We start from the raw sequence: 19,131 nt of genomic DNA, 5'->3' as shown, positions 1-19,131 counted from the left end.
CACAGTCTGCCCTGCCGTCCAGTGTCGAGCCTCAGGTTTCACCTGTGCAAAGAAGTCTTCCAGTTCGTTCCTCGGAGATCAGCTGTCAAAGTTTTGGCAATCCTGTGTCGAACCTCGGGTGTCACACAGTCGACCCTGCCTGATCTCCTGTGTAGGACCACGGAGATCCACACAGCGGTCCAGCTTGTCTGCTGCTCTTGTGGCGGACCTCGGGATTCCCCACAGCAAAGCCATGCCTTCTCTGCCTGCCTGCCTGCCAGCCACTTCCGCAGCAGAGCCACACACCAGCTCGGACCCAAGCGGAGCACATGGACGCGCCTCCGTCTGACGTGACTGTATTCTGCCGGTTTTCCTGCCACTCTCGGATTCAGAGGAGAGAGAGAGAGAGAGAAGGGACTTTTTTGGCGCTTGGCCGCCTCAGAACTTAGACATTCTGTTTGTTCCCCGTTTATTCCTGCCTGGGAAAATAAAGAATCTGGCTTGAGAAAGAACTCTGCTGTCCTGTATCTGCGTTTGGGTCCGATTACACACCACACCTTAACATTTATTCCATGTGTAGAAGATACAAATGTATTTACTTTGCTTTTGTAAAACCCTCATATTACACCCTAGGGATGAGAATTGGTTGACATGGCCAACAAGTTCAACAAATTAGAGAGTTGTTTAAGGGATATTAAAGAAGGACTGTAATTAGACTGTACTGTAGCTTTGTCTGGAACTAGTTTTAAATTATTTATTTTTGAGGGGTATTGCCTTCTTTAAAACAGTTTCTTTTTTGAGTTGTAGGCAATCTGCTCAATGATTTGGTACAATGTATTTTGTTTTAAAATGAAAAAAATCTTTTGTCATCAGTTTTTGCTTGTGCAGTAATAGTATCCACATTGCAATAAGTGAAGCTGAAAAAGTCCTTAATTTTGTGACTGTTGTAGATAAACAAAGATGACATCTGGATAATAATTTGGAAAATGGTGTACCATGTTGCCGGGTTGCTCTGTACTGGAGGGTTGTGAAGAATACTATTCTATACTGTACACTATTATTAGTTATAGCAAAGAGATGGCCAACAAATAAACCTCTGTTACACTATGTACCAATTATTACATTTTGGTTTTTGAGTGACTTATAAAGCCAAGATAAAACAACCAGGCTAATTGCTGATGCACTGTAGCTTCATATTCAATGTCCGGATGTGAGACTGGCACTGATTTTCTACTCTAACTCTTGACAAGAAAGCAAATGTATGTATTTTCCACACTGTCAAATTCATGTGATTAATTGGTTGTCAGTTTTACAGGACAGAATATGCCAGTTGTCCAGTGTTACGACTGTGGTCGTAGTGTTGTTTTTGTGTATCTGTATTTTCTTTGTTTTGGTATGAATGAGAAGTTGTGGCAGGTGTGTGTGTGTGTATGCAAATGACTGTGCTGGTGCACGATCCGATTTCAACCCAAAGATTTAAAAAAGTTTTCTCCAAAAGAAGAAAAATATCAGTCCCTCTCCAGCCTCAGACCATAAAATACTGTAATGTTACAATCCACTATTGTTTCAACACACTGTACACTATATTCATGCAAGCGTGTTCAAAGGCCACTCTAAACAGAAGGCAAAAAGCAATGCAAAACATTTGAGTCAGCCAACATTTTATAACACTACAGCAAGAAAAACCTGTAAAAACCTGTACATCAAAACACATCAGCCTGTATGAAACTACATCAATCAAATAAATAAATAGGGCGGCACGGTGGTGCAGTGGTTAGCATTGTCGCCTCACAGCAAAAAAGGTTCCGGGTTCGAATCCGGTCCTGGGCCTTTCTGTGCGGAGTTTGAATGTTCTCCCTGTGCTTGCGTGGGTTCTCTTCAGTTTCTCCGGCTTCCTCCCAACACCCAAAACATGCACCTCAGGTTAGTTGGCGCCGTGGTCGAGGCAGCCTGTTGCAGCAGCTCCCCCTCGGGGTGATGCTGTAGCGAAATAATTTCCCCTCGTGGATTAATAGAGTACAATAAAAATTAAACAAAAACAGTTCTTTGTCAGCAGTTATATATGAAATATTGTAATGTGTCAAATACAAGCAGACCACTAAACCTCCTCTTGGTTAGTAGTGTGCAGTTATAAGAGTCATAGTTAACTAGATTGTGAGCTACAATGGCAATTAAACAAGATGGGAGACACTAGAAAGATAATTAAAAAAACAAAGGGAGATGTCAATAACTATAGAAATTGTAAACATTTCTCATACAACTATAATTTAGAATAAATTCTGTTTTATATATACATAGTTCTAAAACAGGATCAGATCTCATGGCAGAAAATGCCTGGATTACTGACAAAATCGAATCAATTGTCCCTTAGCCTGAGGCCGGTCTGTCCACCACTTTAAGAAATCCATTTTAAAGTGTTTCCTGCTGACAGACTAACATGGGAGAAAACATTACCTCCTTCACAGAAGAGATAAAACCTCAAATGTGAAGCAAATAAAGGCATTTATATATGTATTTGACACGTAATGTAATATATACTACATCAAAACACATCAGCCTGTATGAAACTACATGAATCAAAACAATAGCCCTGTTCTCTCTCTCTCTCTCTCTCTCTCTCTCTCTCTGTCTCTCTCTCTCTGTCTCTCTCTCTCTCTCTGTCTCTCTGTCTCTGTCTCTGTCTCTCTCTCTCTCTCTCTCTCTCTCTCTTGTGTGTAGATGTGTGTAAAATGTAAATTCAAACAATGCAATCATTTGCAAATCTCATAAACCCTTATTTAATTGACAATAGACCAAAGACAACACAAATGTTGAAACTGATACATTTTTTGATTTATGAAAGATTTGTGCTCGTTTTGAATTTGATAGCTTGCTGGTATCCACATTTCTAAAAAAGTTGTGACTGGGGCAAGAAAAGACTGGAAAAGTTGTGTAAAGGTAAAAAAAAAAAAAAAAAAAACACCTGTTCGAACATCTCACAACTAAATAGGTTAACTGACAACAGAATTTGGAAACATTTCTGTAGGGACAAGGCTGACAACCAATATTGAAGAAATGTGATCTCTCATTTAAGAGCAATGAAAATGATAGATTTTTGGGGGGGGGAAATCATGGATGCCGCATTCTGCGGGTTAAAGAGGAGAGGGACCACCCAGCTTGTTATCAGTGCACAGTTTAAAAGCCAGCATCCATGAACTTATAGGGATGCATTTGTGAACATTGCAGGTGTAGCTTTCATGTCTGGGAAGAAAAGTCAACTGCTCATTACAAACTCACATTGTGGTATGAAAAACAATACGAAAACAAAGTTTCAATATGAAATAAGTCATTGTTTTGTTGATCACCCCTCAACTATACACTTTTGGGTCACATACCTCAGGTATATAGTGAACCTTTTTAGCCACGTCATGCAGCTGGGTTTTTTTTTTGTTTTTTTAAGGCTCTAAAAGCGCCATATACACTATGTGCTCAGCACCAAACCACAGGCAGACACAGTTAGCAACTAACTTGAGGGTGCTTTTAGCAGCTAAAGTCCTAAAACAGAGTTAAAAGAGAGTAAATACAGGACCTACTTTATGATTGAATAACCAGCCACACAGTTCTATATAAATATTAATGTGTCAAAAATAATCCGTTGCTTAAAACACATAAGAAAAGAAAACACAACATTGTGGATGAACAAGCACCCAGCCTGAAGCCTGGAGATATTTACTGACCATCAACAGTGAGCTACTGTAGGTAAACGTAAGCCCTGACTGCATCCTTAAAGTCCTCTCGCCACAATGTCCTCACAATAAAGCCTCAAGGTGAACCCATATTCCAACTTTGGATAAAACCAGGCAACAGTTCGGAGCGGTTTGGAGTCAGAAGTGACCATACTTGGATGAGCCAAGGAGGAGAAAGTTGTGGCTCTGACTCGATCTGATTGGAAACCAAAAGAATACCACACCAAGCCCAACTTCAGTGGAAACCTGACTGCACTACAGACCTGTCAATCATACGCCCCCAAGTTTACCGCTTTTTTAGGCTTAATATCTAATCAATCATGCGATTATTTTCAGATAGACTGCCAGAAAACGATTAAGAAGGAGTAACTGTAGCGGATGACAAAATAATGGGTTGTGGAAGATAGTAATGGTAGTCTGTGGAGCCATTTTGGAGCCAACCCCCTAGCGACACTTTAAGGCACTTCTGCATAGGCCTCATTTTTCAGACTCAGAAGAAGCTACTTAAGCTTTTATACACAGTTTATGGCAGAAACGCCTAAATGGAATCCAACCATTTTTTATTTTATTAGTGACACCTGTGGCAAGTCAAAATGACTGCTGTGCTTTAAAGCAACAGTTGTAACAAATTGGAACTGGTCTAAGTTAATTCAAATGTCACAATTTTCTTAAGCTTTTACATTAGTAATGTAACATTTACATCAAACAGAACAGCATCCATTAACTGAAACACACATTTGCCCTTTTTGTTTACTCTTTAAATATATGTCAGTATGCTATAATTTATACGGTCATGGATTTTACAGAAGAACATTTGAAAGAAATCAAGGCTTGTTCTTTTTTGCATTCAGTGTGTGCATTTATTCCTGTGCATATAATATTTGCCCTTACAAAGTAGTCGTGGACTGCTGTGTCGTAAGTGTTCGTAGGCGATAAGCCTGTGTGTGAGAATGTGTGTGTAAGAGGCTGTGTACAGCATGTCTGTATCTGGCAGACATCAGGTTGTACAGTAAAGGATTGACAGCAGCACTGAGGTAGAAGAGAACAGACGACACAAGATTAAAATACTGAGACAGATAGTATAAAAAATACAAGTGTGTGTCAGGGTGCGACTTTGTGTAGTTGAAGCGTGCATGATTGTGTGTGTTATCATTATACAGGTCGGTGGGTGGCGCAGCATATGTGTTTGTACCTGCTGTAGGCTGTGTGTGATTAGTTTGATTGTTTTGTGAGTTTTTACATATAGGTGTCCTGTTTTGTATTTTGTCATCTGCAAATCTTCTCAGCAGAGTATTATCATGTGCTGAATCATTGTGTGTTTCCATATGTGTATTTGTTTTAATGCTAGGATCCAGATCATGTGGGCCTGTGCCAGTGTTTGAAATGGCAGGAAATGACTGCGTGTCTGTGTCCATATCATCAGTGTGTGTGTTGATTTTGACTTTTGTCTTTCCACAGATCTCACAGTATATTTCATCTCTCTCTGTAAGAGTGTGCTCATTCATCTCTCCGGTCTGGGAGTGGGCCTCAGAGAAGTGTGTGTCCATGTGGCCGAAAGATTTCGTAACAGCATGTGTGTTGATATCGTTGCTGTCTCTGCTGATATCAGAGAGTGTGTTAATGTCTGAGTTTGTGTCTGTGTGTGTTTCCTGTTTGTCAGTACCAGTGCCCAGAGAAAGAGAGAATATTGTCCGACCCACGTGGAAAGGGAGCCAGCACAGGACAAAGGCCAGGACAATCACTCCTGGAGGAGGTGGAGAGAGAGAAAGACAAATGAGGGAGAGGGACACAGGAGGAGAACATTAAAATCAGTCCTGTTCCACTCCTGGCTTCCTGGACCTGTGCCGCATGACCTGTAAAAATGACATGAGGTCTCCAAACACCTTCCTGGACTGGGCTGATTTTCTAATTGGTCTGGACCATTTAAACATAAGACATGTGATAGCCAGTGAAAACTCAAGCAATTGTGTAAATTTGTCGCTAAGATTCATTTGTCCAATCAAAATCCCTCTACTGTAAACAAGAGGCATCATGACATAACTAACAGCGAACCTTATAACTTCAACAGTTACATAACAGTAACAGCACTGTGGTGGCTATAACTAAACTAACTGACAAAGCTTACATTAACCTGCTAAGTAAAACAAAACAAAAGCTGGTTAGGTGGATCAGGACAGCTAATAATAATCTCATTCACTTACTTTGGTAATTCTAACTATTGTGATGTCATATCTTGTAATTTCAGCTGTATTGTGTCATTTATGCAATTGTAATTCAAAATATGTTAAGTTTACAATAAATATGATTTTGATCATGCTAGCAATATTCCACATTAATTTTTCAGTTTAAACAGTTCATATATTCCAGCTGTATGCTTGGTTTATACGGAGGCTAAATTTGAACTTGCAAACTGGTTCCAACTGGTTCCAGAGTATCAGTAAAACGCTCATAGATTTCCAATATTGAGAACTGATTCAATAGAGCAATCACTAATTAGATACCCACATCCTGAGAAACCATAAAAACATTTATAAAACAGGAAGTCACTATCAAGCATGTCTCTTGATGTGTTTTAATCCTTACATACTGACATTCATTATTTTGAGTGCATAAGTGCGTTCACAGTGATGTAGTATGGAGACATGCAGTGCAATACAGGTATTTGGACGATGCATTCAAAACAGTCAAAAAAGGAGCGTGAATCACTGGACACTTTCCACGCTCAATTGTCGCCATGTTGGCTACGTAGTGGAAAATGAGGGAACCACCGACATTAATAATTTTCAAAATAAAATTGTCTCAGGAAGCTGCAGTGGTTGTAGACCACAACACACAAGTGTTTATTTTTCACTAAGTACTTCCATACTGCTGTTGGATTGAAGCCATCAGTGAAACAAACAACACAAAATTAATTTCTGGGTAAAATAGTTAAAGTCGGCAGATATGTTGATGATGCATTCAATTGTTACAGTTACTTCCGGTAAGCGCAGCATGTCATTGTGCAGTTTGAGACAGGGCTACTCTGCTGAAATTCATGCACTACACAAGAATCCTAACATGTTTATTAGTGTGCTAAGGGAAGTATGTCATTTGAAACACAGCCTATGTCTTATTTAAATGTAATTCTTAAACAGCTCAAAATTTAAAATGTATTTTATATCTTTATATTATTCCTAGGTGGTTATCATCACATTTCTGTTCCACATAAAGGGAGCCTACTCAATCTACTGGGCAACCTGCATCTTCCAGTAAGTCAGAAGGTAACATTCATTGTGACCATAGTAATTATTACTGGAGCAATAGTGATGTGTGTTTTTCCTCACCCAGCATTTTGACAGTATGTCGGTGACTCTGGTCTCTACGGCTGCTTTTTGGACGGAGCCACAGCGTCCTTCCAATCAGGCTGTACATCAGTCCCAGGATGCAGAGGGGTACAAGGAAGTACAAGTTGGAGAGAATCATCATGGCCGACAACAGACCAGAGGAGACGGCATAGTCCGTGCAGCGGCACTCTCTCTTGTCAATCTCTCTTCCAAGACCTCCATCAACCCTCCCTTCCCTTCCTCCTCCCTCATCTTCCTTTTTTTTATTTGGCTTCTCTTCCTCAAGTTCCACCTTTCCTTCTTCTTCACCTCCTTCCTCATCTGCTCGTATTTTATCCGTCATTTCACCTCCATCTCCTTGTTTCCTTTCATTAAAATCTCCTATTCTCAGTTTGTCCTCCCCATCATTGCTAAACCATTTCAAATCCCCAACTCTTTCACCCCATCCCTTTGTCTCTCTTTCCCCCAACATTATTTCCTGTATTCCTCCATCCTTCAAGGCCATATGTCCACTTCCTCTTTCCCCTCCACCAATCCTAAATCCTCCCTGTTCTCCTTTGCTGCCTGTCCAGCCTCTGTCCTCCCTCCACTGGCTAAACCCAAGCTCCTCTCCCCCAACTTCTTCCACTCCAACCATGACCAACACTGGTGCAGCACTAACGGCCGCACCCAGCCACAGGCAGCCAATGACAGTCCTGGTTCTGCGCCGTGTCACCAGTGTCTTGGCTGTGATCGGCCAGCAGACCGCCAGGTACCTTTCCAGGGAGAGGAAGGTGATGTGGAGGATGGTGCAGAAGGTGCAGCACTCCGAAAGGAACATGGTCAGTTTACAGGTAAGGTCCCCTAATGTCCAGGGTCTGGGTTTCCAGAGCTACGAGAGACAAAGCAATTATATATGATGACAAACTGGAACTGACAGAGTCAAACACATTGTGTAGTGTGGATGGAGTTTCAAGCGTAAGAACTAGTCATTAAAACTTTCATAGATAGTTAGCTTACGTTAACATTCTAAATAAAACATTTTTTACAACAAACAAAATGGCACTAGGCACTACAATGAAAAATGACATAAAATGAATGAAACATTTCCTACAGATTTTCAATGCCTCAATGTCAATGTTTTCTGTAACTTTAAATCTACAACATTCATGGTTCTTAGATGATAAATCCTACAACATGGTGTACACACTAGGTGTCACCATCAGGTGTGCATTTCTGGTTCAGAGTTTAACGTATCAACAACTATGGAGTGGATAGCCATGAAAGATGGTGCACACATTTGTGTTCCTTTCAGAATGACTTTGCAGATCCCGTGATTTTCCACATTTTTGTTGTTATGGCAAACTAAAGGATTGCCATGATATTTGCTCTCGGCTTTTCCAAGAAGGCCTGATCAATCTTCCCTTGTGTTCATTTGATAAGTCTTGTCATTTCACGAGACACAACTCAGATAGATTGAAAACTGGAAGGGCAATTAGGCGGCATATGTATTTCAATTCAAAGCTTGTTTAACATGGCCCTCTTCACTTCCATTATACAATATGATACTACCACATCACCACAGAGTCAGCCTGGCTCCAGACTTTGAAACTGTCATTAACATTTCAGACATTTCAGCGATTAAAAATGGGGACGTCATCTTCAGAACCCTCCACCACATTTACACAATTTGGAGACTGAGACTGAATGATGCTGTCAGAATTGATACGTCATTTAGATGAATTAGGTTGCAATAACAGCAAAAAATAAATCTAAACAATGAAATATTGTTTGTTATTTACTTACACCTAAAGATGATGCCATTGTGCAGAGGAAATGATAGAAGAATTTAAAAGCACTCTGGCTGTGACACAGCCCTCGAATGTAACAAAACTTAATTTGGAGGCAGGGATTCCCCCTGAGGGAAACAAATTTAAACCACCATCTCTACTCCTGACAGGAAGCAAATTGTACCTGCTGCTTCATTCAAACAACTCATCTAGAAATTCTGCTTGGACTTCCTCTTGAGTTGCAACATGATCTGATTCCATATTGCCGTAACATGCATGCATAGAGAAAGGTGGACCTTGTTTATGTGTGTGTACCTTAAACAGATCCAAAGGCAGCAGTAGGAGGATCAGTAGATCACTAACAGCCATGCTGCTCAGGTACAGGTAGGTGGAACTTCTCATGTGTGGGCGGAGCAAAACCACCAGAATCGTCAGTATATTTCCCAGAAGGCCAAATAGCATCAGTGGAATGTAAATCACAGTCACACACACTAGAAAAAAAAACAAATATTTTGCCATCATTAGTGTTACAAATACACACATTGTCTGGAAAATTAAGAATTGAAATCTTTAGTTTTTAGCACACTGTTACCAATGTGAAATCTTGAAGCAGTCATCTTTTTCTAAGTGCTAGATGAAACAATTTGTACTGTACAAAGAAGCTAAAGCCTCCAGCTGGTTTGCTTGGCTTAGCACAGACTGGAAAAGGGGACACTTCGAGTCTTAGCCTGGTTCTCTAATTAACGTTATGTCTTTATTTAGGGTATAACCTCCCATAAAACCACAATATGCCATTTTTTTTTACAAATCAAACAAATGACGCATTAACTTAAAAGCTTTAAAGATTGGAGGTGGATTTTTTTTTTACCTTTGAACCAGGTCAACTGTTTCCTCCATTTACAATGTTTTTTAGGCAAAACTAACCAACAGCTGGCATCAGCTGTGTATTTATGCCATGCTTAAATAATAATCAGAGTGAAAATATTCTTTATTAATTTTCCTCACATCCAAGTCATAGCTGGGAAGGACAGATATACCATTAAAAGAAAGCAAGCATGGACAACTTTCAACAGCCAACCTATTGTCAAAGGTAATATACATTATATTAAGGGAAGTATCACACTGTTTTTTCCAAATGACACTCAAGAAACCATCAATAGAGCTTCCAGCGAACAATTTTCACAGGTTTCTTGATTTCTACAGCTAATATTTGTGTCTTTCTTTTTTTTTTTTAAGTCAGTGTTTATTGATCAAGACAGCTGGAATCCTTGGTAATAAGAGAGAAGCAGCACAAGAAGACTGGCAGCTGCCATCTTGAGTTGACGCAACAATTTCCTTCAGTGAAACATAATAAAGACCAAAGTTGCTGATATGTTTCTTTTTTACAAAACTTTTCTAAAACATTATGCATCAGCACAATTATAACCACTGTTTTTACCCACCTAATTCAATCAGTCCAAACATAGGTTCCTCCCAGTGGCAGTCATTGTTGGAGCAGTCCTCCTGGAAGCTTGATGTAAGGCCACAGTTTTTTTCTTCACAGCCACTGCCCACGTCTCCTAAGTCTATCAGGTCCATGATGATGATGGGTGGGGTGGACAGGAAAAGTGACCGCAGAGACCAGTGTGTCCCTCAGGTTACAGGGCGAAAAAGGTGACGCACACTGATGGATTTCCTATGATGCTCGATAACAGCCAACACCGAAGAGGATGGTCAGGGTGGAAAAGTGCTGCCCGGTCAAAACAAGAGATAAATGCCCGACACATATGAACACAAGCTATTTAAGTGCATACATTATACAGTGTAGTTAAATTCAGGGTTCTGTCTGCCCACTCTGCACCAATTATGTCTAAAAGATCAACCTTTACACGGAAAACTGTACAGTAACAGAGTTAATGTCCATTTAATTGAATCTTCTGAAACACTTTTATTTTTTTGTTATTTTTTTAACACTGACATTAATGCCAATAAAACAAACCATTTAAAAAGTCAGTTCATTTTTGGAAGATCTCACAAAAATAAAATGGGATTAAAACTATACATTAGTGTCCACAGCTAGAAAAAGATGACACACACACAAAACCATGTGATTTTATAAAAAAAAAAATGATATACTCACGGATGAAGAGGAGCCTTGGTGTATCTCTGCTGCGAGCACACACTTGCTTTGGCCGTGACTTACACACCTATGATCTCTCTCTCTTTTCACTCTCTCTCACCTTTTATACCTCTGTCACACACACACGCGCACACACACACACACACACACACACACACACACACACACACACACACACACACACACACATCACTTGTTGTCTGCACTACCCGTTACACATCATACATGTTTACATGAGGACACTTTAAGTTTACCAACATGCCAATGACTTTTTTTTACACCTCAAAATAAAGCAGTGTTTTATGAGTTTCAAGACAGTTTGATCTTAAAAGTAATCAAATTATGTTTCATTCATTTTTAAATACAGACCCTTTAGTCAACTAAAACTATTAGATGGAGCTAATTTTAAGTACTCTGTAGAAACTTTGCTTCAATCTGATTGTTCCCAACCGAGGGTTTGGTTCCCTCCAAAGGGTCACATGATAAGTCTGAGGGGTCGTGAGAGGATTAAAGCAGCCTACATACCATAATTTGGTTGTCTACATGAAAGAAGTGCAGCCAGAAACTTGGTGACATGGTGAATACTTGCAGGGCTAGTTTAGGCTGTCCTACATGGAGAGTTAAACTTTAACTCTGTACCCAACCCAGCCAGACTTGTGCTAGTCTGTTGCCATTGCTCACCTTTCACCGACATTTCATTCGTCATCATACACCATTTTATTCAATATAAGGTTTGATTGTGTAAAAATGGCACACATGGAAATTTTGGGATATGTTAGACGATAAGTGAACCCTCGGTTCTTGTCGTCAACATGTTGGAGTCTGGTGAAATGGGCAACTGTGAGGAGCTGAGTAACATTGATGAAGGTTTTAGTATCCCCCCATAGACTGTATATAAAAGAGTATCTTACAGCTCTTCTGAAAGGGATGAGCTGTCTTATGAGATTTTGAAACATCAAATTTGGTTTTACAGGAAATCATATCATTGCTCATATCTGTGTGGGAAGAGGGACATTTGCCAAATTAAATAGACTTCAATGAGTAAACCTGGGGTTTCTACGGTCTGTGGGTAGTTGATGGTTTTGCCTGATCGGTAATTCGGCCTTAGTATTGTCTCTATTACTGGCAGAATCTTTTTGATGCATGGTCAATTACATTTTTTTGTCTTTATTTTTATCCTTAATATAAGACAGGCTATTTTGTAGACGCAAACATTTGATTTGATTAGATTTTTTTCGCTGAGGGGTAAATTAAGTTTGGTCCGCAATCCAACACAGATACAGTAGGTGGCGGTAATACAACTTAATATTGAATGCACCCGCTATAAAATAATGAACGAAGAAGAGCTTCCACAACCACAAAAGAAGAAAACTAAATACCAGCAGCTCTATCAAGAAACGTACAATGGCTTTAAGAGCTGCTTTGAGAAGCAAGTTCAGCTTATCAGGTAGGAGTGTAGACATAGTAAACATCATGGAGGGGAAGTTTAATTGTATGCATCGCCATTCTTGTCTTTATGTCTTTATAACAACGACTGGACACCGGCTGTTAGCTGCGCCAGTTGGACGCTGCAGAAAGTAGAGCAAAGGTCGAAGGACGCTGCTGCTTGTGACCACTGTGTAACTTTTTCTATACAGTCTATATTTGTAACTTCATACCTACACAAGCCTTTATTGTCAATTATGAGAGCTTGTGGCTTACAGTTATCACACATTGTCACCGCAGAATACGTAAGCGTACAGCTATTTAGATATAAAAGACACTGAACGCATCTCTCGTGTATTTAATGCAAAAAAGAAATATCCATCCGCCTACTTCCTTTATTGATATTTTGGTGTCAACGTTTTCTGTTTTGACAAGAAATTCCCACGTAAGAACAACACTTAATATACCTTTATATACGAGAATTTACATGAATACAATAATTCCTGATTATGAGACGGTAAAGGTGACTTTATACTAATAAACAGTCATACTTAAACCATTAAACTGTGTATAAAACACCTTTACATAACAATCTCCCTATATACACTATTTAAACCAACCTCCATGTTAACTCACATAGTCAAAGCTACTGGATACATCACTAATGGACATTATGACATCATGCTGCACTAATCCATATCTGTGACAGCCTCGACATATGATATTTTAATATTTAGAGTGACGCACGCGAGTGTGGTTTATTGCGGTTGTGATTTGCTGAATGTTGAATTATTTTCCCGTAGATCTGTTGCACGTTTTGAACACATTTCAAAGACATGGACATTTATGTGTCTCTGTGATTTCGTGCAGCTCTTCACTCCCAGCTGTCCCCCTGCAGCAGTCATGGCAAAGTGTGTGTGTCTCCCGTCATCGTGTCTCAGAGGAGGAACAACTCCACCTCACCTAAGATCAAAGTGGATTTTGACCAAAGCACAGGTAAAGATTCAGGGATGCTTGAGACCCAATGAGGTTCAACATGCCTCTTACTGACTTCTTCTCTGTGGCAGCGGAGGTTTATTGGGGGTTTGTAGTATTTAGACTCATAATTTGCATAATTTTAAACACAGTTAGGAAAAAGGTGCACACAATAAGAAAAAATGACAAATACGCAAGTAAGACCAATGAAAAAATGTACACAAACAAACTATGTACAAAAATAAATAAATACAACTTGGGATGAAAAAAAAATGTCAGGTGCTATGACGTACAGTGCTACATTATTTTAGGCTGGTGTTGAACAGTCTTGACAGCCGTCGGAACAAACGACTCGTGGTAGCGCTCTTTCCTGCACTGAGGGTGCAGCAGTCTGCCACTGAAGGAGCTGCTTAAAGCTCCTACAGTCTCATGGAGGGGGTGAGAGGTGTTGTCCATGATCGATGTCAGCTTGGCCAACATCCTCCTCTCACCCACCTCCTCTATGGAGTCCAGAGGACTGCCCAGGACAGAGTCGGCCCTTTGGACCAGCTTGTTCAGTCGTCTCCTGTCCCTCTCTGTGCCTGCACAGCCCCAGCAGACCACTACATAATGATTGTTAATATTATGGAAGAGATTCACTTGTTTTTGTGTTAAGCTACATTGAGGATAATATTGTACGAAATAATTGAATGGATGGAAATAGAAAAGCCTACAAAATCAAACACGTGAGCCGTCTGAATTCACAACTGTTAGATCGCTGCTTGGTTGGATCTAGAAATGTCCAAACTGGTCGAACTGCATTTATGTTGATGTTGAATTGTTTGCTGAAGGAGCTGTTTGGTTTTAAAACTCTGAAGTAAGTTGTTTTGTGTAATTTGTTGTAAATGATAAACCCATAGACGGTTTATATATTTATTCATTCATTCATTCATTCATTAGTGATTAAGAGCAAGACACAAAACAACAACAGGAAGCAATCAATTCAAATGAGTGGGCACCATCTTTGAATCCGGTATCCAGTTTCATCGTTACAATAGTCACTGATTTGCTAACTAGATACAATCCATAGGCAGAAAAACAAATCAATACTGTGATTCAAGAATTGACTGAACTGACCAGGGATCAGATAACCAGTACGGGAGATGGCTGTGTGTTCTGCATGATCGTATGTGTTGAAATGGAGCTGATGTAGTTATGCTTTGGAGTTAAAATTACCATAGGAAAATGTTTTTACACTTTCACATTGTTATTGTTATTTATTTAAAAAAAAAAAAAAAAAAAAAAAATTGGGGGTGGGGAGGTAGATCTGTTTTAGACAGTTTTAAGACCAGCCTGTGTGTGTCTCTCTGTAGGTGTGGCGGTGATGTGCTTGCAGAGTCCTCCAGTCAACAGCCTCAGTTTAGATTTCCTCACAGAGTTGTGCATCAGTGTGGAGAAGCTGGAGATGGATAAGAGCTGCAGAGGCCTCATCATCACTTCGGTACACAATCACCTCATTGTTGTTTATAGATAGATAGATAGATAGATAGATAGATAGATAGATAGATAGATAGATAGATAGATAGATAGATAGATAGATAGATAGATAGATAGATAGATAGATAGATAGATAGATAGATAGATAGATAGATAGATAGATAGAACATTTTGTTAAGATGTCTTATATTACAACATAACTAATGTATTGATACCTCACATGATAAGTACATTTATAATTCCTCTGCAGTCAAGTTTTAGAATATTATTTAATCAATGTGGCTGACTGACAGAGTGTGTGACTGTTTTTTTTATGTATGCCGTGTCCTGTCACTTCAATCCAGGGCCAGCCCAAGGTGTTCTCAGCCGGGCTGGACATCATGGAGATGTACGGGAAGAGTCCAGAGCGCTGCGGGGAGTTCTGGAAAGCTGTACAGGAGATGTGGCTGAAACTCTACAACTCCAACATGGTCACTATAGCAGCAATCAATGTACGTTTGACTAGTCACATCGTTTCATTTCAATAAATGTTCAAATGGTCCAGTATCTCACCAAAAATCTAAGATTAGAGGAAAAAGTCTACAAACTGAAAACAGATTTTGTGTATCAGAACTTCTTTTTTTTTCCTCTCCCAGTAATCATCTCACAACCCCTTAGATTCATCTGGTGTCCCTATTTATATATAACTTAGTATAAAGTAATTCAAACTTGCTACAACATTAACATGCTACTTACACACTGATGTTTCACTATTAATAATCTAGGGATGTCATTTCTAATTATATATCTGTCAAAGGGACCAAACCAGCACTTCTACTGTCATACTTTAACTACATTTTTGCGACTAATTCCTATGTAGTTTTTTTAAATTCAGGTTTTTTTCAGAGTATTTTTACATTGTTGTATTAGTACTTTTACTTAAGTAAAGGATCTGACTACTATTTCAACCACTGTATAAAGCAACTCCTCCTCCTCCTCCACCTCCACCTCCATCTCCACCTCCACTCTGTCCCAACATTACCCAGAGATACAAGTGTGGTGCAGTGCAAAGACCCATACAGCAATAAGCCTCCTTCTCCCCTCCCCCCACAGGGTTCCAGTCCTGCAGGCGGCTGTCTGATGTCTATGACCTGTGACTACAGGATAATGGCAGATAACCCTCGTTACAGCATCGGCCTTAATGAGACGCTGCTCGGCATTGTAGCACCATTTTGGTAAGGAATTATTCCATTTCAATTCAATTTTAGATCTATGGCGTCAAATCTCAACACTGGGAATTTCATGGCATTTAAAACATTAAAGTCCTTTCAGCAGAACTTATTACATTGAACAGCATTATACAGAGAATCCCAAAAATTCAACAATTCCCACATAAGCTCCTCCTCTTTAAGGGAGAAAAACCTCCAACAGAGGGAAGGAAAAACTCCCTCTTAACAGGAAGAAACCTCCGACAGAACCAGGCTCAGAGGTGGGCGGCCATCTGCCTCGACCGGTTGGGGTGAGGGGAGAGCAGAGAGAGAAAAGGACAGCATAGAGATACAAAACATGAACTGTTAGTGGGGCTGACAATCGCAGAGCAGAGACATGCAGCTCCATGGTCGGGGACATCTGCAAAAGGAAGAACAGAAGCTCAGAATTATGAGTATGACAGCTGTCGTAGCATCAGTGGTTATGCTAATTAGGATGATGAGTGATAGTGTATAGAGTAAATTAAACCACTGTGGTGTTTTGGCTCCTGCCATGGGTCACTTTTGTAAACTGTTATCGCTGCCATCCGCAGGTTTAAGGACACTATGATGAACACTGTTGGCCACCGGAACACAGAGATATCCCTGGAGTTGGGGCTGCTCTACAGCCCTGCAGACGCCCTGAAGATTGGACTGGTGGACCAGATAGTCCCTGAAGACCAGGTCCTCGCCGCAGCTACAAAGACTATGACCAAGTGGTTGGCTATTCCAGGTACATTACACCATCATCTAAAACCCTAAAGTCATCACAAACGTATCACTGAACCGCCTCATCCAGCCATACTTGTTTCTCTTCCACCTGCGGTGATTTACCTTCATCTCAACTCAGACATTGTGTCTAAATATTTGTCAGATCTAAGCCAAAGACCGAGTTTATCTTGAAGCAAACAATCTTTCTGGGTTTACACAAGGAGGCTGGAAGTATAAAGTTGTACGCGGAGAGAATCTAGGCGCATGAGGTGGAAACTAAAAAAAACAAAGCTGCAAGCCATATTACCATTATGAACTGAATTGCCACTATACATATAGTCCAACCAAAATTTAAATTCTTCCTCCCTTTTTTTAATGTTTGTGAAAGGAATATAAACTATACACTGTTGCTGTAATTGGGCTCAATAAAAAAATATATATATATATTTTAAGTGAATTTTACTTTTTAGTTTAAAACCGCTAGGTAGGTATTTCTTATTAAGGTCACATTTAAAAATGAGCATTGCTAGGAGACCCACTGTCGACATCTTGTGTCCTGCTGCCTGCAGTACATCGTGCTGGCACTGTTTTAAAGATGACAGACTGGATGCTTTTTGTGATTTTCTTTCTATCATTTACATACTGTTATGATATCAGAAGTTCAAGTTTCAAAACTTAAATGTATGTCAAAATGGTCCCTCCAAGTTAAAAGGGGAGATAAACTGAATATTTGAAGTTAAATTTATATATTTTTAATGCCCACAGATACTGCACCAAAAAAGGATGAATTAACATATAGACATATAAAGAGAGAATTAAATTAAATTCCTTCTTTTAGGTAAATACACTTGTGATAATTGATTTAAAAGCTACACCAGTTTTGTGATTTTTAGTTGCACAAAAGATGCATTATTATTCCCCCAAAGCTAAATGCATCCTTTCTGGGTATATTTGTTTTTTGGAAAATAGGAATGGCATCTTTGTTAACTACTTGGCAAAATTGTAGCCTTTTATACTCCTGCTTGTGCAATACTTTTTACCCAGTAATGATGGTATATGCAGTATATGGTGGTGGTGTGTTATACAGAGTCACTGATGGATAAACTTAGTTTTTGCTGACCTCCAGTGATAGAAGTTGTCACTTTGCTTCACTGATTCTGAAGGGGACACTGTGACATCACTGTTGTGATTGTTGTGGTTAAAGGTAAAGAGTGTACGTTGTAAAGAAAAAAAAAGACCGTTGAAGATGATGGAATTTAAAGAAAGCTTTGGGAAAAACCATTGGAGCCTTCTGAGTTAACTGTTCATCTGTTCATTTTTTTTCAGACCACGCCAGGCAGATCACTAAGTCCATGATGAGGAAGCCGACCATCGACAAGCTGACGTCCAACAGAGATGCTGACATCAAAAACTTTGTCGGCTTCATCACCAAAGACTCCATCCAGAAGTCGCTGGCCATGTATCTGGAGATGCTTAAAAAGAGAAAGGCATAGAGGAGGGAGGGAAACATTAACACATATATGCACACACACGTCAGAGGGACTTTGTGACACTAGTTGAAAATGCATCTGCCTTCAGTGTCTCAAAGTACAGTTGTACTAAATCTTCAAAGACAGATATTAATAACAATGTTCAAATAAGAATGAATCACTGTACCTTAACACCCTGGACTGACCCCGAGTAGTAGGTTTCTGTCCAAAATCATATGTTTGCTATTTTCAAAGTTTTTGTCATTTGAGGGATTTGAAAGTTACTGTACGCTAAGCTTACCTGCCAACCTGCTGTTGTAACATAACACGTTGCGGATTTATAACTTTCTCTTGATTACTGTCCTTCTGAATGTTTTGTAACTCAAAAAAATGTTGGGACTTTGGAAGGGTGAATGAATAAATAAAAGGGCTGTGGGGTTTAACAGCTATGGATAACAGATGTCAGCTAACACTGTAAGGCAGCTATGGCTGCTTTATATTTTATCCTTTCATGTTCATATTTTCAGACAATGTTTCACTTTTGCAAAGGAAAAGATTTTGATAAAATAAAGAGCAGGACAGAGCAGATAAAGTAACATCCTCTCAGAATCTTCCGAGGTGGATGTTCCAGGTATTTTTCTAATGTAACCTGTAACTAAAGAATATCGTTGGCTAAATAAAAGCCTTTTTAAGCAGTGTAAAGTGGGTCACTGCTAAGCTAATTAGCTGCACAAGCTAATATCAGCAACCAGACTAATGCAGTTTCGTCAATTCCTTCCACTTTTATCCGTGTTTTTGGTTGTGGAAATTATTTTACAGTGACATCACCGAAGCTCTCTAAATGCAGAGTGACTCTTCCTACAGCTCCGTGCACTTCCCCATGTCTAGTAATGGTTGCCTAACTGTGATTAGCCAATTGGTGTTTGGAAGAGGG

The 19,131-nt window shown here is 39.6% G+C and overlaps 2 protein-coding genes across 2 annotated transcripts; one reads left to right on the top strand and one right to left on the bottom strand.

The window, feature by feature from the left end:
- Nucleotides 1–3,505: 3,505 nt before the first annotated feature.
- Nucleotides 3,506–10,374, bottom strand: LOC138197903 (growth hormone secretagogue receptor type 1-like). Its single transcript, XM_069148921.1, has 6 exons — nucleotides 10,239–10,374; nucleotides 9,112–9,287; nucleotides 7,376–7,898; nucleotides 7,028–7,327; nucleotides 5,368–5,448; nucleotides 3,506–3,513 (listed from the first exon to the last, which is right to left on the bottom strand). The coding sequence occupies exons 1-6, from the start codon at nucleotides 10,372–10,374 to the stop codon at nucleotides 3,506–3,508; spliced, it is 1,224 nt and encodes a 407-aa protein (XP_069005022.1).
- Nucleotides 10,375–12,254: 1,880 nt separating this feature from the next.
- Nucleotides 12,255–18,653, top strand: eci1 (enoyl-CoA delta isomerase 1). Its single transcript, XM_069149852.1, has 7 exons — nucleotides 12,255–12,362; nucleotides 13,211–13,336; nucleotides 14,668–14,795; nucleotides 15,136–15,282; nucleotides 15,884–16,005; nucleotides 16,572–16,750; nucleotides 18,055–18,653. The coding sequence occupies exons 1-7, from the start codon at nucleotides 12,320–12,322 to the stop codon at nucleotides 18,219–18,221; spliced, it is 912 nt and encodes a 303-aa protein (XP_069005953.1). The 5' UTR covers nucleotides 12,255–12,319; the 3' UTR covers nucleotides 18,222–18,653.
- The last annotated feature ends 478 nt before the right edge of the window (nucleotides 18,654–19,131 follow it).

Source organism: Embiotoca jacksoni, unplaced genomic scaffold (genome assembly GCF_022577435.1).
Source record: "Embiotoca jacksoni isolate LCO1_2020_lvr unplaced genomic scaffold, fEmbJac1.0.p SCAF_15, whole genome shotgun sequence".
Classification (NCBI taxonomy): Eukaryota; Metazoa; Chordata; class Actinopteri; family Embiotocidae; genus Embiotoca; species Embiotoca jacksoni.
The sequence above is the reverse complement of the archived record's forward strand: the minus strand, read 5'-3'. Positions and strand labels throughout refer to the sequence as shown.

Bases quoted from the DNA above. Each gene is read 5' to 3' on its own strand.
- LOC138197903 (XM_069148921.1), bottom strand. From the start codon at position 10,374: ATGGACCTGATAGACTTAGGAGACGTGGGCAGTGGCTGTGAAGAAAAA. The intron at 7,899-9,111 runs GTACACACACAT...TGTCTCTCGTAG, and splicing joins TGCCTTTGGATCTGTTTAAG to CTCTGGAAACCCAGACCCTG. The intron at 5,449-7,027 runs GTGAGGAAAAAC...CACCTCCTCCAG, and splicing joins ACATACTGTCAAAATGCTGG to GAGTGATTGTCCTGGCCTTT.
- eci1 (XM_069149852.1), top strand. From the start codon at position 12,320: ATGGCTTTAAGAGCTGCTTTGAGAAGCAAGTTCAGCTTATCAG. The intron at 16,006-16,571 runs GTAAGGAATTAT...TGCCATCCGCAG, and splicing joins GGCATTGTAGCACCATTTTG to GTTTAAGGACACTATGATGA. The intron at 16,751-18,054 runs GTACATTACACC...ATTTTTTTTCAG, and splicing joins CAAGTGGTTGGCTATTCCAG to ACCACGCCAGGCAGATCACT.